At 35.3% G+C, this 25,231-nt stretch overlaps 1 protein-coding gene across 1 annotated transcript in view; it reads right to left on the bottom strand.

The window, feature by feature from the left end:
- Nucleotides 1-5,657: 5,657 nt before the first annotated feature.
- DHX15 (DEAH-box helicase 15) overlaps nt 5,658-25,231 on the bottom strand; it is a 68,171-nt gene continuing 48,597 nt past the window's right edge. The window contains exons 8-14 of the mRNA XM_048848706.2: nt 23,929-24,078; nt 23,489-23,597; nt 21,137-21,328; nt 17,460-17,582; nt 12,939-13,129; nt 7,413-7,582; nt 5,658-6,226 (exon numbers count right to left, since the gene is read on the bottom strand). Of these exons, the coding sequence (XP_048704663.1) occupies nt 6,109-6,226; nt 7,413-7,582; nt 12,939-13,129; nt 17,460-17,582; nt 21,137-21,328; nt 23,489-23,597; nt 23,929-24,078 (1,053 nt within the window). The 3' untranslated portion in view covers nt 5,658-6,108. The remainder of the gene's footprint in view (nt 6,227-7,412; nt 7,583-12,938; nt 13,130-17,459; nt 17,583-21,136; nt 21,329-23,488; nt 23,598-23,928; nt 24,079-25,231) is intronic.

Genomic DNA, 25,231 nt, shown 5'->3' with positions numbered 1-25,231 from the left:
AAAATTGTAGTGCCCCTCCAACATTCAGTGTACTTGACAGGCTCTATAGTATCTTAATTGAGACTACAAAATTAAACCACCTCAAAATTGTCAGAACAAAACTACAGACCACTGCAGTTGTGACGTTATTCACTGGCTGTCAGCATTTTTCTTTTAACCTCTTGATAGTGGAAGTCAGTGTCCTCAATGATAACTACTTATCTCAAATGCAATACTGCATAATCAGAACACAGCCATCCCTCTTCCATGTAAAATACTTGCAAAAGGCAAAGGAAGAAAAAACTTATGTACTGCTTTAAAGCTACCAATTTCAACTTCAAAAATACTTACATTTTTTATCACTTGGAACATTTTAAAATTTGATTGGACAAATGCAAGAAAGAATACTGAAATGAGCTAGCAGTAGTAGAGAAAAGAAATATAGATGACTACATAAACCTTTTCTATCTCTAATTTCTATTCTCTTATGACATACTGTACTCCTTGTAAAGTAGATTTAAAAAGCCTACAAAGCTGTGGTTTAAGATTAGGACTAAAAAGGTTTAAAAGCATTGTCTTTCACTGCTCAAACAGTAGGATAAAAATTAAATTATTTACTCGTCATACAAACAAGATTTTTAAATGGCCAACTGCATTTATGTGGGTTCTCACTATCTGGTAATTCCATGATGTCATGATACATGACCAGTTTTCTGTTTTAGTAACTGAAAAAAGAAAAATCGTAGCAATCTGTGACTATAAGTTAGTCATGAATTTGTATCTAACAGAAGAGAAACATTACCTTTAGTAGTGACTGCCATCTAAGTTTTCCTGTGACTTTTTAAAAATTCCTTTTTGAAATTTTACACTCCAATAGAAGACAAATTCAGTTTACACTATTCAGTTATACAGTACTTCTGAGTATTTTTCTTGATGCATATACAAAATGAAGTCCAAGTTTCAAACTTATGCTGTGTTAGTTTCACATTAGACTTGATCCAAAGAGTGGGGAAAAGCACACAGAAGTTGATACTATACTAATTAGATGTGAAGATTTAAAAATGATCAATAATAAATAACCAGATCTACAGCAAACAACTGCCCCACGCCAAAAGAATTTGAACTTAAAGAAAATTATTCACCATCATGCTACCAGAAACACATTCAGGTGCATAATTTCTGCAGATCATTGTTCTTTATATGTGCAGACAAATTTAATAAGTAAAAACTCAGACTTTTACATTCAGGATTACAAGTGCGAACTGGCTTTAATTTATTCTATTACACTGAAAAATTAACAAATGCTATAAGGGTACAGAGAAAATCGGAAAAGCAAGTATGACTAGTCACTTCTGTATGACAAATCACTAACATTAGCAGGTATCTCTCTAAATGCAGTTTTATGCATCCAATCACAAGTTAGTTTAGTCATCCACACACAGTTAAACATACTTACTACAGATCCACATTAGCTCTAGCTGCTTTGAGGAATTAAGTAGAAGCACTATTATAAAGTGGAGGGCTCTCCTTCTCATCCAAAAAAATGCATTATTTTGATTTACTCTCTAGTACTAGGTTTCAGAGTAGCAGCCGTGTTAGTCTGTATCTGCAAAAAGAAAAGGAGCACTTGTGGCACCTTAGAGACTAACCAATTTGTTTGTCTCTAAGGTGCCACAAGTACTCCTTTTCTTTTTTCTCTAGTACAACTATTTCCTTATCTAATCCATACTATAAAACAAAAATCTTACAATCCAAATTGAAGTTAATTTTACACCACTCTGATATTTTCAGATAAAGCAACTGAACTCCCCTCCCACAACCAACCACTCTACAAGTAAATAGAGCACTTCTTTCCCTTCAGTTGTTCCAAGGGAACCAGTTAAGTCTCACATTAAGAACTCAGCTGCTGTAATTTTTCAAAAGCTAAACCAACTGATCCTAACTGATACAACTCTTCTGTATTCTGAGTATTCTAAAAACACACTCGCTGCGGTTTAGAACATATCCACTAATTTACAAGAAATTATGAAGGTTGAGAACACAGCAGAAAGAAAACAACCCGACAACAAGCAGCTGAGTCTGGCCAGGTGCAAACTAGTGCTCAGTAGCATTACTTTATTCAGAATCTCTTGTTCTATGCACCAGCAGAAATCTGCAGAGCATTTCATTTTCTCAGAAGTGATATTTTCAGCTCATCAAGGAGCAGAACTGACACTAAAAAGGAGATCTGTCTAGCCTCCTAAGAAGAATAGTGGTGTTATTTAATGTGAATAGAATGTTACACAGCATAAAAACCTTTGAATTATTTTAGTCAGTTATGGCCTCTGACATCCCAAAATGCATAAAGTATTTTGTTCAATTTTAAGTTACTAATTTTCCATTGTTTGGCCATATATTAACACCTGATTTAATATTTTCTTTCAGTTTGCTGTCTTCCCTGTTATAAATCACTAAAAGTAAAGTTATAGTGATGAATAGGGTAATGCTATTTTAACAACATTCCCTGAGTGACAATGAGCCTTGCATGCTCAGTTAAAATATAAGTACTACCAAACAAACATGATTCCCTAGCTCTGTCACTGACTTGCTGTGTGACCTGATGAAGGAGTCTCTTATCCTTATTACCCCTCAGTTTTTCTACTAGCAAAATGGTGAAGATTTTGAAATATATATATATATACAAAAAGCATTAAGCAACATTATGCATTTATCTCAGTTGTGTCCTTAAGAAAAGCACTTCATTCAAAAAAAGATTGTTTCATTATTGCTGTTGCCTGTCAGAAATTGAAAATTCTCTTTCCCTAACCATTACATCCAGTAAGTATGCCTCATTCACTCCTTTCCAATTCTCTCTTATGGAGCCAAGGACTAGTTTACTTCCTGTATTGGCACAAGTGCTGACAGCACGTGTTAGTCAACTTGCTCTCCCTTTTATTGTACGTCTCTTACATAACAAATATACATCTGTATTTTAAATAATTATGTATGAATTATGCAGTGATTTAAGAATTGTGCATAGTGGCTTCAACAGTTTCATTTCAGAATGTTGAAATAAGGAGTTTAGGCCAAAAAAGGTAGCCTTCAGTTCTACTCTTATTTATAGCTAAGATAAATATTGTTCAACTGTAGAAGTAACACTTCGTACACTGTAACTGTACTAAAATGTTTTATTCGCATAGTTGGTAGCTGTCACCCATGTGAGCTTTTTTAAAGGTAGAGCATAAATTAGCTGAACATAAAATTCAGCATTACTGAATGTTTCTGTTGACAATGTACAAATACGTGTAAAACCTTTGATAACAAGTTGGTTTTGAATTGAAAAATTCCATTTGAGTTTTTAAAAACGTTCCCAAGTTCAGTTCTAACCTAAAAAAGTGCGTAAGTGGCATTGTGCATCAGGTGTAGCACTGATTTCTATAACAAGACTATTAAATTTCCAGGTTAGAAAATGGGCTGCTTTTTTTTTAACCAGCTGCTAGCCCCTGATTGTCTTTCCATCTTGTACATCATCACTACTAGTAGTGGAGATACTACAGGCCAAATTATGTACTCAGTGACAGCTGTGCAACCCTGTTGTCTTCCAGGTAAGTCAATGACACCTCAAGAAGATGGGGTTGCACAAGTGTCACTATTTTCTTGAGGTGGTTTTCACAGGTGTCACTGACTTAACTGGAAGACTACAGAGTTGCACAGCTGTCACTGAATACATAATTTGGCCTGTAGTATTTTCATCCCTAGTAGTCATGATGCATGTGACTGAAAGATTCCAGCTTGACTGTCATGGCCAAAGCTGAGTTTGTGGGGCTGGCTGTTAGAAACAACAGGCCACATTCTCTCATATCAATAACTATTTGAAGCTATAACCAGCTGCTCTCCCAATTCCCAAGCTGTCCCAGCCCTAAAGTTAGAGGAGCATCTAAGCCTCCATAGCCTATGCCAGCTGACTATGGGACCATATGCTAACTGAAAATTGGCAGAATACTGAGAGACACTGCCACATCAAGGGAGAGCTAGCTGGTATAGGAGCTGCCTTTATAGCACTATCCGAGTGGTTTCCCACCCACGCTAGGGGAATTCTCAGCTGGCCAGTTAGAGCCAGACTCCAGCCACTTTACACTGAATTGTACACAGTAGTTGGAACAGTGGAAGAGAACATGACCCCAGTATCTTTTTCCTTGCAAACTGAGCACTGAGCAAGTGTGATATGGAAATTAGCAAGACAAAACGGAACCCCATAGTAGATTTTTAAAGTTATTTTAGAGCAGAGTTTGTTTTCCGGAGGGTAGAACTCCAATTAGTGAAGTAGTGGAGAAAATAAATTAAGCATTTTGTTTTATAATGTCTACATTTTAAGTACATATTTAATCTTCCAATTTGCAACCTTAATTTTATTCTAAGACATTTCAGTTTATCTTACATTTACTTTTTAAACAGTCTGCTTCTGCCCCCTCCCTACAACCTGAATTTTCTATGCTCTTACCAGAAATCCTGACAGGGGGCAGTAAAGTCCACTGTAGGGAATGGGAAGATTTCACAGAATACCTCGTACTTTATCTTGCTTCTTGTGCTGAATCCACACCCAAGAATTATTTAACTTTTAGACAATGTTATAGCATCATTCTCCATCACAATGCTAAGAGTTTTCATTAAGCAACAGTTAAGAGATATTTTCCCACCATCTCACATTCTCTCCCCCCCCCCCCCAATAACATTTTAGAAAAGGATTCAAGATTTGTAATTTAAAAGAGGTAGGGAAACCTGATAAACTTCATTCCATGTATTTTTACAGCCACATGCTATAACTTAAGCAAAGCCCCCTAAATGTTAGCACTCAAGATCCATTGTCCTTGGGTCAGACAGTCTGAGCAGTATCCCCAGCAAGGGACACTAGCTTAGTTCTCCACTCTCAAGGCCAGAAGGACTTAAAACTTCACCCTAGGTTGTGAAAAAAATGAAAAGCATTGAGCATAATATTAATGACTATTATAAGCAATTCAGCTACAGCATGGAGACTGGTGAGAGTTGCTCCTACCTTCCTTTGCCAGAAGGACTGTTAATTTAATACTTGTTTCAGAGTAGGGAAAATCTTAAATCATACCAAACATTTGAATTCCATCTAGGATCAACAAGTTCCAACTTTCCTCTTTTGAAAAAGCTGTCAAGTCTTATTTCATTATATCACTATAAGACTACTATGTCTGGAGTGTTTGTCAGTCATATAGCTCTGAATCCAACCTCATAAGAACTACTGCATTTTAACAATGTAGTATAAACCTTATCTGACCACCAACTTAAAAGGGTAACTTCCAGCTGGCCATAAAGACTCAAACAAGATGCTTTCTTATTATTACAATTCTGACCAAGAAAGTCTGTACTAACGTGTTCAGAGGAAGAGCTCTGTCAAAACTGCAACAAGATTACATGGGATTTCCATTTACAACAAATCACTAAATCATTTAAAGAATTAGGCATGGGAATTCATGTTACACACTATATATTAATATCTCACTTATCACTATTTGTAGTAAGTGCAATACACCGATAATTGCAACACTCTGAAAACTGTGGACTAAAGTGATGTCAACAAAATAAGCAGTTTAATTGAAGATTGGAGATTGAATGATTCTTCAAATTTTTGATCAAAAACAATAAAAATACTGACGTACTGTGGCACAAAATTAGTATAAATAGACTTTATTGAAGTCAGTACCTCTGTACTGAAGCTGAAGATTGTGTCTACATAAGCACAAGTTGTAACATTTCACAACTTCTAAAAGGAATGTCAACAATTACAACGATCATGCATACCATGGTCGATAATCACATTTTAGAAGCATTTTCAACCATTTCTAAAGAAATGCTTATAACATTGTTATATATAGAACTACTTTCAATAAACTGCAAAACATTGATCAGCTTTTCCAGTATGAGCTACAGTGTCAACACAAAAGGGAGGCATAAATGTTTAATTTATGAAATCAGAATGGAATATTTACTGTAAAGAAAAAAAAATTTAAAAGCTTTCAAATAAAGGCCATTACTGAACCGAAGTGAAGAGCACAACTTGAACTCTGAGTTCATTCATCTTTTAAAGTCGTCCTCTGAATAACTTCAGTTCAAAGCATAAATTCAGTACTGTGAGTATTCCTTCGACTGAAGTTTGGCAATGATGCGGTCCAACTGTCTCTTTGCTTCACACTGTGGGAAATTGCTCATGTCATAATATTGAGGGGCAATTTTCACCAACCTGCCAAAAAGAGAAAAAAATTGTCACTAATATACAAGTTTGAACATTATACAGCCTGTAGCCATTTTGCCTAATTAGCAGCTATGTAAAATAATTAAACATTATCCATCTCTTTAGTACTGTCTAGAAATGTGCAGATCCATCTTATGACTCCTAGGTCCAGCATTACAAAGGCAATTTTAAATTTTCAAAAATAGAAGTGGCTTTACATACAAAAATATCCAGTTTTAATGCTTACTTAAGCAGTACAAAAGTTATGAAACATGTTCACACTAGCCTCAAGGCTGTGGCCATTTCAAAGATCAAAATTTCCCAGTAATTCTTATTAAGAAGGAATAAGATACCTAATTTTTAGTGTGACAAGGCAGGTGAGGTAATATCTTTTATTGAACCAACTTCTGTTGGTGAGAGACACAAGCTTTTGAGCCTTTAATAGAAAAATCAAGTTCTGATTGACCCAAGTGCCAAATACTAATATTCAAATGATCCAAAAAAGCATTCTGAATTGAATCATAATACTGAAGTTGTAAACATTTTAGGATATACTGCAAAGTTTTTGATTACTTCATAACCAGATAACAATTCCAAAAAAGTACTGTATTCTACAACTTAAGATTCCAAGAACCATGAAGTCATATGTACAACACACAGAGAAACAAGTGACAACCTATAACGAGACACAAAGTATGCAGCACTGCCTGCCTGACTGTGCAATCATGCATCTACCACCAGGAAGTTAGCGCCTAGAAACTACAGTTCTTGCACCAAGGGAAAAATCCTAGCCGCAATGATGACAATTGGAGTTTTGCCATTGACTTGAATGAGGCCAGGATTTCATCCCAAGTCTGTGACACAATGTTAAATCCTTCCTGCTCAGTCCTCAAAACAAATCCCAGGACTCCTCATTACTAACAAATATAAACATCTAAAACAGAAACCAAACCCCCTTGTTCACACATATAGCCCCCACTAATGTATGGGAGCTATATGTACAGATCAAGGGAGCTCAAGTCACCTGTAAGTGCACAAATCCAGCTACTCCATCAAAACATTTTATAGGAAAACACGTTTTATAGAGACAGTTGTGAAAAAAAGTACTAACTTTAGGGAATTTTGAGAAAACATCTTCAGATTTAAAAAAAAAGATTCTTAGAACAAGAGAAAATGTTCAAGTGTTTTTGCTCACCATTCTGGCTTGATATCTGTACATGTGCGGATGTAATTCTTTGTTGTAAGGACAAATTCATTATAAAGCACCCATTCAGGTTTGTGATCAAGAACTGTGGAAGGATGTAACTGCACCACCTGGTTGTCCTTCACTGTTAAGTAATGCCCTGTTCGCTCCAAATGTGCCACCTAAATTAAAAACAAAACAAAAAACAGAGGTTTTCATTACATGTAAGAAACTAAATCTCTTCTTTGTGAACTGTTTGAAATTGTTTAAAACTACTCACCTGTTTATTGTCTGCACAACTCTATAGCAGACGTCTTACCTTGAAAATACTTGTTTCTTTTTCTAAAATATATAAGCTTAACTTTCTAAACCTCATATGGACTTTGCATACTTGCCAGCCAAGAGTAACTATTTATATTGCCTGTCAAGATTTCTGGTGTTTTTGGAAATTGCTAGGATATACTTAAACATTCATACGCAATTTAAGCAAGAGACAAAGTGATACAAAACTGGCTCATAGTTCTTACTTTAGGAAGAGGATCTCTAGCACAAAAGCATACCAAATACAGTTCTTTAAAATGAAAACTTTGGAAGAAGTTTTTAATAGCAATATCTTACAAATCCAGTATCAGTCCAACAAAGACATCTAACTCAAGCACTTTAGTCATTCTACTGCCTCTTGGACTGACAAAGGAACAATATGTTGATTCTTAAATTCTCATCTGACATCAACTACAATAGTACTTTGGATTATAATAATGGACCTATAATAATATAGTTTCTACTAACACTTTGGATCTGAAAAATGCATAAGCCCAATAAAAGAGCTGGAGATCCAGTATGACAGGAGGAAGAATGGTCTTGTGGTTATGGCATACGACTCAGAGCTGAGAGATGCAGGTTTAGCAACACACTTTTGCTGTGACCTTGCTACAGTCAATTAACCTCTCCATGTCCAAGTTCCCTGTCTGTGAAGAGATAATGCCTACATCACAGAGATGTTGCAATACTTAATTTATTAGTATTTGGTAAAGTATTCAGAGATCTTTATATCACTAGTTTTATTTACAGAGTTAATCTAAAGCTAATTCATCATCCCTTTATTGAAGATATTTTGTACTATCAACAATTCTATTTGTTTTGTCACAAATATTAAAAGGGTGATAGAAAAATAATGAAAGGAAATAACAGAGTTGAAATAGTCTAGATTATGGAGGTAAGCTAGTTATATCAATGATTTTTTTTAATCAGTTCATCTTAGGCCATCTTTCCTGAATTGTGAATCTAGCACAGGCAGTAAATTATTTCATTTATCTTCATTCTTTTGTTCTTACCAACCACATTTCTACAGTTGTTTTTCATTTCTGCTACCACAGTAATTAAAAATATTTATCTGCTTACGTCACAAGTATTTGAAAGAAATAACTACCTGTCCTTACTTATAGCAAATCAGGATATTTCCCCAATGTCATATTAAGAGAAATTCTTATATATTTTTAAAGTTTTTGTGCTTATGTTTCTTACACCTTTTGTGGCATTATCTAAAATCTCTGGGATATTATTTGCAGTGGTGTGTTTTGAAATATCCCTTTTAAAATATTCCTAAAGAATTGGTAATTTTTACCTAACTTCTCATTTTCAACACAAAAGGAAATTCACAGATTATACCATTACTTTATTTCAGGTTTGGATGACCACCCAATAATGATTCACTCTTGGATAATTCCCACTATTTTAATAAAATATTTTAATCAATTTTGTTTCCTGGATTGGGAATGGAATATATTGGTTAAAAATATTCCTGGGAGAAAAATTGTTTAACTGGTTCTATCATATGTAGAAAAGGAAGGGAAGAACTCCTCATTTATTTAAATATTTTATTTTAGGGAATATTTGCTGTAAATTTTCTTATTAATAACATGTACATTTAGTATCTGAATCTCTCTTGGCTCTATTTAAATTTATACAAAAATCTCAACTTCTGGTTTCCTCATGCTTAGCATCATAGCTTCCATTTTCCTGTCATTTATCTTATAGCCAGAAACAGTAACACTCGATCATTTTGAGAAGTTCTGGATTGATCTTGACGGTTTTGAAACATACAATAAAACATATGCATAAAACCAATTTTATATGACGTTACCTATTTTTATTCCCCAATATTGATTGCCAGTGGTTCCACTGAAGCGACAGTGGAAGTGGAGTGGGAAAAGAAGACAACTGGCACATACCACTTTTTAACAAAAGGTTTTGAGTTACAGCCATTAACTATAACTTGAGCATCAAGAGAATCATAGTTTGAATGCACTATATATAAAATAAACAACAACGGGATCAGGGCATCAATGCATTAAGCACTGTAAAAGCATATACATTTACCAGGACAAAAACATTTGCAGCAGCAAGGTTTTTTCCCCCCTTCATTTTTGTAACAATATTCAAAAGCCTACTATCTGCAATAAAACCTGTCAATATTTATTGAATACTTCACTGATGCTAGTAATCTTTTTGAAATTATTTTTGATAAAATGTTTAGATTTATATAGAAGATTCCGTTTGTTTTGCCTTTGCCTCCTCAGGCATCGCTGAGATGCAGGTATCCTCCAAATTTTGGGACAGTGCAATTATACCTGCAATTACTTCCTTTTCTTGCACTTTTCCAATTCAGTTATTTTCCCATTTTGTTTGTTTCCTTAACTTCCTTTTTGGAGGCTAATTATCCCACCTTTTAACACAGTTTAGTACTTCCCATGAAGTTATTTTGGCTCCGTCCTTAAAGATTTCTAAAGCCACACAATTTCAGTTTTTACACTTAAACAACTGTTTATTAGAGCAGAAATATATTATTTTTTAAAGCATGAAAATTTAGTTCTTCGTGATCTGTTTTTATCAGATCAGACAGGATTATGACCAGGTAACAATGAAAAGGGAAATAAATAAATGTGCTGCCATTTTTCTAATAGATACATAAAATTTAAGGCCAGACAAGATGATTAGATCATCGAGTCCGATCTCCTATATATCAAAGGCCATTCATTTTTCTATTTTCCCCTTTCATTTTTATGTATTCTAATCTGAATACTATAGGCTAATGCAAAGCATACAAAATATATAGTCTCATCTCTTAGGGCTTCTTATGTCTCAACTATCTGTTAGACCTAGGTGTGAAATGAAGGAATATTTATGTACGTGTCTGTCTAATAACGCCCTTACTGAGGACCATCTCCTAAGGCACACTTACAAAGAGTTACATGAAGTACTATTTTTGACGTATTTCACGAGCCAATACTTCACATTTGCAATAGCATCTTTCACTTATGTTCAGAACATATCTATTTATTTTAACATTTATGTAATATTTTCTCACAGCTTTCCAAAAATAGATTTGAAAGTAGAAATTAAAAGATGCAAGTGCAAAAGAAGTGCTGAAGTTTCTATATAGCTATTTGCGCCCTGAAGGCCAAGGAATTTAAATACTTTAGGGCCTGAAATTTGTATGAGGAAATAAAGCTTAGACTGAGAAGAGTATGTGCGCTGCAAGTGTTTTAACAATTATGAACTACAGTTATAAAACCATTTTTTCTCCAGCACTCAAATTTAACTAATGTAGAATTTAACATTTTCCCCTCTTAAAAATGAAAAAAATTAACAAAGTATAAAAAGTCAGAACATTCTCAAGAGTAACATTAAATCTGTCAGTGTATTTTCCATTTATTTCTTAGTTAAAACTCTGCACTTCTCTAGTAACTTATACCAGTGTCAATAATCAGGTCTCAATGCCCTTGTCAGGTATTAGTACAGATAGGAAACTTAATCCAGCAAGCTTGTGGCAGATCTTTTGGCGATTGTTTTTGGTTTAAACCACAGACTAAACAGGTTTGTTCTCTAAATTTCTGTCTTAATACATTACTGTTTATGAGAAATGTTTACTATAATTAAAATATACAGTCCATTGTTCAGATAACATTAGTATGAAAACCGTGATTTCCATTTTTGGTTTATATGTAATTTTAATGGTACATAAATGTAATCTTTTGTATTTTAATATAAAATAAAACAAAAGATCATAATACTACTGTTAAAGAGTTACCCACTAAAAGGTGAATTCACACAAACATAAAACATCAAAGTCACATGAGCTTTTCTCCCATCAAAATACACAAAATCAATGGACATGTTAGTAACTTTTTAAAAGAAAGAACCTGGCACAAAATAAGTCTATGTAAACTACGCTTTCACTAAAAGGCAGACTGGCTTACTGAGTAGCCATTTAGCAGTCCTCTCCTAAGAATACAGCTCTCCCGCATTTTCTGATCAGCTAAAATTTTCTTTTAGAAAGTAAACAGTGAATATGGCTTGATTTCCTTGCAAGTACCAAGTATACAAATTTTATGTCTGCTGGTATTCTGGAGTAATTCCTCACTATGCATCAGAGCGCACAATTATAGAAACGTGGACAATTAAAAAGCAGACAGGGGCCAGTGCTATAACTCTCCCAAGAGAACTAACTGTTGTGGGATATATCACCATTCTACATAGGGAAAAGAAGTTTGAGAAAAAGGTTGACAGTCTTGCAATATTTTTCTATCTCCTTCCCTGGGACTCTGATAGATCAATTATGGAGTCTGTGCTCCACCCATGGTTTATCACTGACAGTGTCAAGGCTGAAATGATCAATCACTGGTTCAGCTTAAATATTTATCAGTATTTATAAGTCACTTGCTGACAATTGTTGGAGCACAAGTTTGCAGTCCATATATATTATGATTCGATAATTAGAATAACCTCAATGTTTAACACAATATCCTGTCCAACAATGAAGCTCTAAATAGAGCATTAGTCATGACAAGCGTAACAATTCCTACATATTTAAAAATAATGAGTCAATACTTTAATCAAAATGCTCAGAGCATTTGCTTTTAGAAGCAGTTGACCATTATCCAAATGGAAACTTATTACCACTGTAAAACTTAATTTTTATTTTAAACTTGCTAAAGCAAACAGCTACCTGATCCTCCCTCTTTCATATTGGAAAACCAATATGGCAGTTGTAATGCAGTTTCCTTCTCATGCTTCAAATATCAGAAACAATTATACAAATATATTTTCTGTAGTTCTGTCAGATTAGACACTGTCTATTTTGCATTTTAAAATCATTTTATTTGAAAGACAACTGTATTAGGACTGTGCTTTGGTTTGTTTCTTTTACAATATTTACCAGGGATTAATCGCCAGCTATTCAGCAAGGTAACTAGTAAAGACTAAAGAAATAACATTTGAAAAAATTAGATTAGTTTAACTGCAATTTCTCTTCCAAGTGTGTGGTTTTCTTGAGATGACTGCCATTTGTCAGGTTGATTGCACACTCCTACTCAATAAATCTTCTACTAAATAGATTTGAATAAATTATGGTTAAACATTTTTATAAGTAATATTCATATAAGTTGTATAACTGGTGATAGTTAATTAAGGTAAAGTTAAAATCTACACAGCAAAAACTGAGGAGTCTACACATTTCATATACAGATACACACATACCTGCATAAAATATCCAGTAACCAAAGCCTTTCTTATATTGATATAATAGTCTCTGCTTGTAAAGTCTGTGCTTCTACGAGGCAAATTAAATCTATCCATGATTCGTGACAGCTGTTGGCGTACATTGTCTGCAGACATCAGGGACCTGTAGTTAATGAAGTTGTCATAACACCACTGAACCGACTCATGATCTGCAACATTAAAAAAAAATCATTAATCATCCAAAACTGAACTTTTTATCCCATTAAAACAAATAAATAAAACAGTGACCAACTGAATGGTCAATCAGATGAACCAGAAACAAAATCCATATTTTGTAAGTGCTAATCGTTCTTAGGCTCTTCAATGGATTTTATACATTAGATAACTTGGCTAAATTGTCTTCTACTCAGAAAATGTGTGGCCAGAACCACAGAATATACCTAGCATTTTTTGTGTGCGGTAATACACATACATGTCTAAACACTATTGTCTTGCTCACATGCTATGCCAATAAATGTCTTTCTTCCTAAGATGAGAGGCACTATGCCACACAAGTGCAAATAACCTTGGCCCACACTGCTAGGAAAAATGAACAGGCTGCAAGTAGCATGTGGAAATCTTTACTAACTACTGTTATATGGGTAATGAATGCATGAGAGAGACTAGTACAACTATATTGCATTGATGCATCAACTAAATCAAATGAATAATAAAACCTCCTTAAATATTAAGCCCTTTTATAGAGCTTTTTCATCTTTAAAGAGCAGCAGAAGCATGCTTTAGCTACCTTAGAGGAGTGGTAGGTTAAGTGTTTTCTGCCTTTTGAAGGGAAAATTAAAGCAGACATAAGCGGCTGGACACAGCCTATCACAGTAACATCTCCAGAATTCCATACTTCTAGTGCTCTAGATTATCCAGACTAGTTGCCTACCATGGGTACGCTCACACTTTACTCCTTTTACTGTTCAGAAATGGTGGTTCTATCGAGACATTGTAACATTAGCTCATTTCAGTGTATTTAAAGAAGGGTGATAACATTAAACACAGCATCAGTTCCCTTCAATAACAAAAATCAGAAACATTTAGACAATACCAAAAGTACTTAAGAAATGTAGCTCTGCAATGCCAGTTTCTCTTCAAAAGATGCACCTGAAATTACCTTTGCGGCTTTACTAATCTGACAAAAGCAGCATTACTTAATCATAGATATGAAGAGCTGAAAGGAGCTCAAGTCCATGGACCATGTATATCTAAGACCATCCCTGACAGGTGTTTGTCTAATCTGTTCTTAAAAGCCTTCAAGCATGGAAATTCCACAATCTCCCTTGGAAGCCTGTTCCACTACTGAAACAATCCTTAAATCAGAAAGTTTTCCTAACACCTAACCAACATCTCCCTTGCTGCAGATTACTTATCGTACATTCAGTGGCCAGGGACATCATCTTTATAAACAGCCCTTATCATATTTGAAGACTTGGTTTGAGCACTGGCCTGCTAAACCTAGGGTTGTGAGTTCAATCCTTGAGGGGGCCATTTAGGGATCTGGGGCAAAAATTGGGGAATTGATCCTGCTTTGAGCAGGGGGTTGGACTAGATGACCTCCTGAGGTCCCTTCCAACCCTGATATTCTAGGACTTGTCAGGTCCCTACCTATCTTCTTTTCTCAAGACTAAACATGCCCAGTTGTTTTGTTTTAAAATTTTTCCTCATAGGTGATATTCTCTCAACATACCATTTTTGTTGTTCTCATCTGGACTCTCTCTAATTTGTCCGCACATCAAAAAAGATGTGGTGACCACACAGCTGAGGCCTCACCAGTGCCAAGTAGAGCAGAACTGCCTCTTTTGTCTTAATGTATTATTACTATATATTATTTGTTAAAAAGAAGTCTTCCATGTTCATGAACACTTTATATATGCTGAGTGAAATTAGACTGTAGGATCACTTCATTCTTAAAGGACACTGGCCTGAACATTTAGAGAAGTGATCCTTCACTTAAGTATAAGTGAACAGGTGAAAAGTACAAAGTTGTGCAAAATTTAAGGTACTTGTTTTCCGAGTATGTTTTCTGTATTTTCAGACTAGCAAAAAAAGATAAATTTCGTATTGAGGAAGCTGTCAAGTTATTTTGTAGAAGCCAAGATGTTGTAACTATTAAAAATAGATTATACTTTCCTCTCATAAGACACCTTACAAACAAAGGATTAATGTAGAGGCTTTTTGGTAGAATGAACAGTACAAACTAGCCCTAGAGTAATTTAAAGTTATTAAGCCAAACACTGGAGAGAAAATCTCAACTGCATGCCATTTAATCCTTATCATCTTCACTGAACTTAACCGGAGTTTTATAATGTCCTGTACAAAAGAATATCCACTTGCAGTCCGCAGCTCAAAATAAGGTACCATAGGAACACTGTGAAATTAAGAAAAAATTGGTTCCCCAGGTATTTCCACATGCAGAGAGTGGCATCTTACTCAAACTGAACACATCACCACAGCTCCGTTGTAAATGTACTGTCACGTCAGTTTTCCTTTAATCATTACTGAACGTATGTTTCACCAGAGTACTTGTAAAGAGACAGTGGTTTAGGAGGAAAAACTGTATTCATAACAGCACATGACTCTCTTTTGGGGGTAAAAACAGTTGTACTAACACTAAGGTATTTGCCACAACTGCTGGATCCCAAACAAGATAGACCTAGGACCCAACACAACACCACCAATAAATATTATTTTGATGCTAAGTGAGGACTGAAAGCTGCTATCACTTTCGGCAGAGTATTCTAAATCTCATTTTCATAAGCAGCATTGTTTTCACCCTCTAAGTCAAGCACTTCCTTCACTTGCAGGCTTCCAAAAAATGTTCAAATTAAGTGTCCATAAAAGGTACATGGAGAATCCTAGAGCCTCAAGTCCTCAATCTAAAGAGCAGATAGCATAAAGGTGGCAGCAGTGCAAGCTTCTCCAAAACTAATAGTGAGTTTTCACAGAAGCCTCTTAACTGCTGCTCAAAGTGAAGATCTGAAGACATCTGTAGGCTCTTTTATCAAAAAAAAATGGACACTCTCTCGCTACTGGAGCGCCACATGTGGTTATAGTCAAAAAGCAAATAGGTAATAATGGCATTTTAATTCTACATACAAATTTAACTTTAAAAACCTACAGTTTTTACTCCTGTTAGCGCTGCAATAAGGTTATGGAAGAGTAAACTGGATTCAATTTTGCATCATACACCAAAGCTGCCAGCCAAGTCTTGAGTTCAAATTTTTTTAAAATCTACCTTTTCTTCTACTGATTATGTAAAAATACAGCTGGATTGTTAAACTCCATGTGAAGCTTTCTTGGTGGTTCATCTAATCTTTTGACTTACAAACAAAGCAAATTTGACATGGAAATGGTTGATGGAAAATACTGAAACCCAGGATGCCACTTTTATAGTTATTTTTCAAAAAGAGATAGAACTGCTTATCTTAACCTCTCTGTCATTTGATCTTGCTCAAACTGCCGAAATATTTTTGAACAAAAAGAGTGATGGGTTTGGAGGAGAGTATACTGTGTTTGTATATACACATACAAGCCATATATGTACAAGTGATATCCATGTGATAAATTACAGAGCCATGTGATAAACTTACCATTCACTATTGACATGTCACCTATGCTCTTCTAAAAATTAATCTCCTTGAGACTTATTCCAACATTTCGGCCCCCTAACCAGCCTTTTTCCCAAATCAACCTGGTTCCAGAAATGCTCCTCTCCTCCCAACTCTGAAATATCCCCTCCTCAAAACTCCCCAGAGACATTACCCTCTGCCCAAGACAAGCAAAATTCAGGTTTTCTATGCCTAATATTTCATATGCCTGGGAAAGGTAGATTCCTTGCTGTCCAAGGCTACCCAGCACTCACTTCAAGACCTGGGCCAGACCAAGATACCCAACTTTAAAACAAAAATTTTGTTTGAGGGATACAGATGTGCTATTTCAAGTGTCTCTTAAAGGGATTTTACATTTGTAGGTTTTATTCTCTCTCCCTCTCAGCTCAACAGGTGGACTTGTGATAACTTTGGCATGTAATTTTACAGGAAAAGAAACATCAGAAACAACCCCAACATTTTATAAAACTCTACAATATTCTTAAAATAGTTTCTTAAACTATCTGCATCTGCCACCTGAAAAACTCAGTGCCTAAGTCCAATTCAGAAAGGCACAGAGGCAACCCATGGCGCAGATCTAACAAAAGCTGCAGGGGAACTGGTAGTCAAGAAATACAACTGGGCAGCAGCCAGAGTTCAGGTGTTAATAAGTCAATCTTCCAGATAAATGAGATTACTTCCTAGTTCTAAGGTAAGAGAGATAGCATTGTTAAAAAGATGCCAATCTTTCCTCACATGATAACATTTATTTATTTAAAAATTCTCTGTTATATAAAAAGCTGGTACTTTGAAATAGGTTCGCTTAATTCACACTTGACACCAGGCATAGAGGATGGTAATATTAAGAGTTAATGCATATTATATAAATGCTTAGGTTTACACTTACTTTGTTTGAAAGCATGGTAGACATTCAGCAAGGTCAAATGATCTCCATCTATGTGGGCAAACCTCATCTTGGCTTCATCTGCTGCTTTCTTGGCTTCCGTGGGGCGAACAAAACACTGTGGGACTAAACAAGGTTGGTATGGGCCCAACACAAACGCCCATATCGATGAGTCACGCATTCACAGATAGAGGAACAAGGCCTAGCTAGGTCAGTTCACAGAGCATAGGGCAGGGCAGGATGGCCTCCAACTGCATCTTGGACTGTTTACTACCTTGATTTGGTACATCAACACCTAACCACATCTGTAAGACAAGAGGGTTTCAAAGCTACAGAGTACCTGATTATTTTGACTAGAACTATATGTAGGCATCAAAATCTCTATTCTGAAGGCCATCAAGATTGCCTAAATATACTAGAAGGCTCAACAGATCTTAGTTCAAGACCCAGTGCTGATAGCTGTACCACACAGCAGTATCAAAGTGACAACGATTGTCTAATTAAGAGGAAGTCTTTTTCAGAGAGGCTCTCTGTGGACAAAAGTACAGAAGAGAATTTTCAAACTATATTGCACTAGTGCAGCTGGTGAAATTTTACTACTAGTCTGCTGCTAGGTAATTTCAACCTTACATGTATTCTGTCACCTCCAGTAGGTATTGCTATCAGCACTGGTACACAGAAACTTATGTGAATGAGAAAGTATAAAGAAGTCCAAGGTCATGATGGTAGCGGTAGTGGTGGAAGGTTAAACCGCCCTTTGGCACTATTTGAAATAAAACTCCCACTCTGAAGTTGATGAATTCTGCCTATCCTCAGTTTCTCTTATACACGTGATTTTATCCATGAGCATGCTTTGACTTTTAATTCAAAACCAGAAATTAAGTGCCAAAAATCTAACAGACGAATAGACAATTTAAGTGCACAAATATTTACTGCAGCATCACTTAGTTCTATGGTCTGTCAACGTTTTATAAGCAGCCACCCCAATTTGATAGGTTTGCAACACTTATCTTAATTCATGAGGCTGAAAGTTGTTATACAAGGTCTTCACCTCATTTAAAAAAAAAAACACAGTTTGATTTTTCTTTAAGTAGACAGCAACATAAGGTTTTGTATGCGTTTTAAGTTAATTTAATGCTATGAAACATGCTGAAAGAAGAGCCCTGAAGGCCTATGTTCTTTATTTTTTCCAGTCACTTGGGACTTTTTGCACTTTTTCACAACTAAAGCCCACAAACCTAATTAGAAACACTATTCTAGATATCATTTGCCTGTAACACAGACAAGGACCTTTTGATTTTTCTCTCTCATAAAAGCTAGTAAATGCTACATTTAAAGACTGGCTATACTGCACGAGTTGAATACTGCATGAAATTCCAATAAAAGGTGGACATTGTAACAGCAATGTTAGTGGAAGAACCCTACTCTTCAATTCACATGGTAACAAATCTGAAAGACCAATGGATCAAATACAATGTAAATGAAGATGTTTCTTCCACAACCCAACATCTTTAAAGTCCCATATTTGAAAATAAAGGAAATAAAAAAATATTAAAAAGCTAAGTTTAACTTGAGCAAATAAAAAACAAATTATGCTGTCACTCCACTGACTCACTGTTTTTCCTAAATGTGGAAGAGATCTCCATAAGCCTGCAATTTAGCAAGTGCTACAAAGTATTCAAAACAGTGAGTTAAGGAATGAATAATAGCAAATGTCCTGGCTTTACCTAATTTAAACAAGCCTTCACATCCTCAAAACAGCTTTTTGTAAAAGGAACTTATTGTATGAAGGTTTAACTAACTTATTTGCTGTTGTGGTCAATAACGCTATTCCTTCCTCCTTTTTGGTATTTACCTCTTCCATTTAATCCGAAAAACTAATCTCAGAATTGATACTGGATAGCTCCTATATGTGCTTTCTGAAACATGTTGTGACCAGCCCAGCTGTTTGCCTTGTAGAACATTTTTTGGATTTTTGGTTTTAACAAACAGTAATTTAACTACATCCAAGAAAGACACAATCCTAAGCGGCCAGCTTTCTACATATTATTATTAATCCTAATAGATGGTGGTGATTTTTTTAAATATAGGCTTGGAGGGGAGAAAGCTAAATAGAAAAAAAAAGTCTTGTCTAGACAAACAGATAGTGCACAACAAGCTGGGGTATAAATCTACAGCGCACTACATGCCACACACTGTTTGTGTGGTCCCCACAATCTCCCACTAGAAGCTTTCTAAGGTGCCCTCAGTTTTGAAATAGCAGCAGGTCAATGTCCCCTTAGAAACTTCTATTGTATGGTAGCAGGGACCACACAGACAGTTAAGTGTGTGACATGCTGGTGCCCTGTAGAATTACACCCCAGATTTCTGTGCGCTATTCATCAAGATGACCCCTAACATACTCAGTAGAAAATAAAAGGCAAGATATTAAATTCAAAAGTTTATTTGCCTTATACTTTCTCTTTAATATAACTTTTGGGGTGGGTAGGAAGGGGAAAGGAAAATGTGACAGAAAAGGCAGGCACCAACCTACCACCACCTCCGCAAATAAGACTACAATTTAGTTAAAAATGATTAGATTCTGCCCTGCCCATCTGCTCTGAGTCTGAACAGTCAAAAACTCTGCAAACATTTTAGCTTGTTCTTACAAAACTTTCACATCATTAATATGCTGAGACTAAACTAAAGCAAGATTTTACACTTAGCCAAAACATTTTTCTAATCATCTACATTAAGCTTGAACCATTTCAAGAAAGATCAGAAGTATAATTGTATTGTAAACAAGTCTGTAAATGGTAAGAACCAATATTAATATCCTCATCACCACAATGGACTAAAACTTGCTGCCATCTTGTTAAGACTGCGCAAAAGTCAATCATTCTACAGAACTGGAGATTTAAACATGGAACCCGCTTGACTTCTTGTTTTTTTCCTCAGACGACATTTCTTGACAATCAGCTCTGCTACAGCATACTAACATTCATGTTTTGCAACAGCAAAATATAGCTGTACACACATATCCATTAAATGAAATGAAATTTCCTTTTCCATTTTTGGAATAAATATGCTACTACCCTTTTTGGCTTTCCTTTTTACTTTGAAAACTTGGGAAATTTATGTAGTATTTAATTTATCTGAGTTTAAGGTTAGTAATTTTTTTTTTTTTTTTTAAATAAGATCACTTTGGGAAGAGTTGAGTTTACAAATTATATAAAGGAATACCACAAATTAGATGGGGGTTGTTAAAAATAAAGTGGCTGAACTGATACTCCTAGTCCTCAACAGAAATGGACAACAATCCTCATAGACACTTCTGTTCCAATGGCCTGGAATTCTTCCATACTAAGCAAAGCAATATACATTTCTGTTTCAATGGCCTAGAATTCTTCCATATTAAAAACAAAACAAAACAAAAGATATTTTAGCTACAATCTAGGAAGTCAAATTCTTGTTTCACCATTTCATGCATATTGCATGCTTTAGTAAGTGTTAATTTCATTTCTAAACTTTAACCCACTATGAATAATTCTATAAAATAAGCTCTGAAAGGCACAGTTCTAGTTTTATTAAAAGGTGTGTTTGTAGTAATTTATATGTACAGATGTTGGAAAACTAAAATGTTTTCTCAAACTGGAGATCTGGACTTTGTTTGGCATCTCTTTCCCTCCCCCTGCTATTACCTGACAACATGGCAGTAATAGATAGGATCTCATTAGAACAGTTGTAGTCACAACTTGCAATAACCATTTTAGCCAGCTGTGGATCCAGTGGAAATTCAGCCATCATGGATCCCAATTCAGTCAGGTCTCCATCATCATTTAAAGCAGCTAGATAATTCAAAAGCTCTAGGGCTCTCATCAAAGTTTCAGGAGCTGAAAGAAAAACACTCTATTAGTCCAGCTGCCTTTAGTAAGCAACAATCTGACCAAGTACAAACTATTATACACTATCATTTTTCTTTCTGTAGCGGACCAAATTCAGAACACAAGCTGTCATCAAATTCAATTATAGAGATCTAGCAACCAACGAATCACATAATATTATCATCATACACATTGTAAGGAGAGTGATCACTTTAGATAAGCTATTACCAACAGGAGAGTGGGTTTGTTGGGGGGAGGAGGGGGGGGCGACCTGGATTTGTGCTGGAAATGGCCCACCCTGATTATCATACACATTGTAAGGAGAGTGATCACTTTACATAAGCTATTACCAGCAGGAGAGTGGGGTGGGGGGAGAGAAAACCTTTTGTAGTGATAAACACCCATTTTTTCATGATTTGTGTGTATAAAAACAAACATCTTCTGTATTTCCCACAGTATGCAGCCGATGAAGTGAGCTGTACCTCACGAAAGCTTACGCTCAAATAAATTTGTTAGTCTCTAAGGTGCCACAAGTACTCTTTTTCTTTTTGCGAATACAGACTAACACGGCTGTTACTCTGAAACCTGTCATAATACTCAAAGTTTGATATAGGCGACTTCTACACAAGATTCAAAGCCTTTTTCTAAGTCAGCTAATTTACCCTATTAGAGATGGTTACAAGTTTATCATGACATCTGGGTTTCAACTGTAATGAACTTCAAAAATATTTACTATTATTCTTCCTTTAACTTGGGGCATTTAAATTTTTTTTTTTTTTTTTTACTGTAAGTTTTTCTGGGTCTACAGAGAGAAAAAGTGCATGCAAACAGGTCCATACATATGAGAGACAGGGCAAGAAGCTCTCTATTTGCGGTCACTTGCAAAAAGGCTGTGTCAGAGGGCACAGTTTAATTATTGCTTAACTGACTAAGAATGCATTAAATTTATCTTGCTCAAAATACATATTACACCTCCACCCTATTTCTTGACAGTTTTGTCATTCTTTCACAAAAATTGTGTTAGTAAAAGTTTACTATCTTCACGAACAAGAAACTCAGTTTTTATTGCTAAGGATACTTAATCTGCAGGCTGAGTTTTGTTTTTAAAAGCACTTTTCAGAATCCAGACACAAGTGATATGAAGAGTGTCAAATATTTAGTGACATCGACATCTATTATTATACCAAGTATGCTGATATATCTTCCCCTTCCTTTAGTTTCATACAAAGTAAGTCCAAAGTCACTTTTTGAATACCAATATTTTAAGACAGGACTTTTAAAAGGAAAAGAAAAGAAGAACTTTGGATGCCTGCAGTCTCAACAAACATCCTCTGGTCTTACAAAAATGCTGTCCTTGTCCTCTATTTCTCCAGATGTATGTATACACAGATAAAGTATAAAGTAATACTATTTACCATTATACAGATCTCCTGCATGGGAACAAGGATTCTGACATATTTGTATGACTGTATTCCAGTGCTTAACAAGGATTTAAAAATACTGCCATATATAGTTTTAAAAATCAGAGCCCAGACTGATATTTAAGTAGCAATATGAACTGGCTTCTTTTACATTTTTAAAGGTTTACAAAAATGAAATTCACAATTGAGATGGTACTTTCATTTTATGCTTCAATATGCCAAAGTGTGCATTAAACTTTAAAAGTACTGGCCAATCTTATTTACATGGGATTGTTAATTGATGTGCAATCAGATTGTGTAATCAAGGTGTTAAGTAAAAAAACCTCATTAACTAAACTAATAGGTTTTCTACCACAGATGACTTGATTTTGCCTTATCCTCTCCGAACAGGGGGCATACTGTGAAACTCCTTGCTCAAATAAAAAAGAAAACACTCATGCAAGCAATGACAGAAAGATGAGTTGTGTTTTGTTTGTTTTGTTATTGGGGGTTTTTAGTGGGGGGAAAGGAAGAGAGGAGGTAAAAAAAGGGTGTGAGCACTAAAAATCAGAATAACCTGAGAAAGCTGATTATGGATGATCACAAAATAGTTAAAATACAACTGGCAGATTGAATTCTGGTTCATTTTATTAGTCTCTACTTACACAATATCCACTGCAATTAAAATTTTCTAGAGTAACAAAGTAAACTCTTACAAAAGCAAATCCACAAGATATAATTCTAAACAAACTTGATAACAAGTTCATACCTGGTGGGTCCATAAAATCAAAGTGCACCAAGTCATCTATACCAAGTTTCTTCAGTTGTAACACCACAGATCCCAAGTTGGATCTCAGAATTTCAGGATAGGTGTTGTCCTGGCCAAAAAAAAAAAAAAAGTTTGTTTTCCACTTTGCTTTTAATTCTCCTGCCTTTTCATCAACCTTAAAACACGCTGGCAATATCTGGTAAAAGTGAGACAGGTGGGTGAGGCAATCTCTTTTCTTTGAGTACTTTCTTTTTAAATTCTGTGGGTTGTGGAGTTGTTGTACTTTGTTTTTGTGATGAGTGGTTATTAGGAGGTTGTTGTTGGTTTTTTGTTCTGTTTTTTTTTGGCGGGGGGGGGGGAAGCAGTGTTTGACAGTTGTTTTGGGTTTCTTGCACGGTAAAGCAATTTTTGAGATTCTACATTCAACTAAGCAATCTTACCTGCATTTCAGTTTTGTACGCCTTCTCCGTATAAAGCCTGAAGCACTTGCCTGGCCTAGTACGACCAGCACGGCCAGCTCTCTGCTGAGCAGATGCTTTGCTGATCGCTGTCACCAACAGAGATTCAACTCTAATACGAGGATTGTATACCTATATGATAGTGGAGTCCGAAGCAGGGAAAAGAAAAGTGAGTAACACTCACATGTAGGTAAAAATGCTACGCAGAAAATAAAAAGGTTTTAGTCTAAATTTTCAAATACTGCTTCTAACTGGAAGATTATGTGCATTCATTTATGTCAGAGAAATTTTCTGGCTACATAAAACAACTGGATTTGTAATGGAAAGCTTCAAATACATTTGCCCCTCTAAACTAAGAAATGTTTACTTTTCAACTCATTTGTTAACATCTTTTCCAGTTAGGCTCCCTGTCCACTTTTAATGTGTGTATGTTTAGATTATAAGATTCTCATGGCAGGACTCATGTCTCTCATTTGTTCTATACAGTGCTAAACGCACTGCTGGTGCTCAAATAATTCCATGTAAAAACAGATAGCCTCAACGTAATTATAAGGTTGAATAATCAAGTACCGAGGGGTCAGGAAATCAAAAACTTGTAAAACTGTGCTGATGACATAAAGCAAGACTGTATTTTAAAACCTAAGGAATCTGTCACGTAGTACAAAATACAAAGTGGAAATTAAAGAACTTTCCTTACACTAGATACAATACATGTAGTCTGCAGACTTGCTTGAATTTTTGTTTAAAATCTATGTTTGGGTGCTACAAAAAAAATTAGTTCAGTAGATTACGTGCATTCATTGATGTCAAAGAAACTTTCTGACAAACTCTGGGCCACATTGTAAGGCACCCTCATGATTTAGATTGATTTAAAAAAACTGAAGCATTTCAAAACATTCCAATGTTGTCGATTGCTATAACTTTATATTAATAAGCCACAAGCACAGTCATACTGTATATAAGTGAAAATATTTGAACACGCAACTTAAAACTTGCCCTATTTTTTCAAACACAGCTTTTTGCTTAAATCTCAGTCTGCAAATTGGGCAGAAATCAAATAAGCAGCCCAGCCATTTTTGAGTTATGCATGTATAATATTTTACTGCACTGATGGGATTTTCATGATTTTTCTTAAAACATGCAGAAATCTCAATAATGGATGAACTGAGTTTGCTCAAACTTTCAAAAAAATCATTTCTGGACTTCAGACCAAGAAGACCATTCTAGCCCAAAAATTGCAGAAAACTACAAATAATTAAAAGGAGATGGTTTGGGCAAGTCTATA

The sequence above is a fragment of the Caretta caretta genome, chromosome 4 (assembly GCF_965140235.1).
Source record: "Caretta caretta isolate rCarCar2 chromosome 4, rCarCar1.hap1, whole genome shotgun sequence".
NCBI classification, from domain to species: domain Eukaryota; kingdom Metazoa; phylum Chordata; order Testudines; family Cheloniidae; genus Caretta; species Caretta caretta.
Note: the sequence above shows the minus strand (reverse complement) of the source record. Positions and strands in the feature narration are given on the sequence as shown.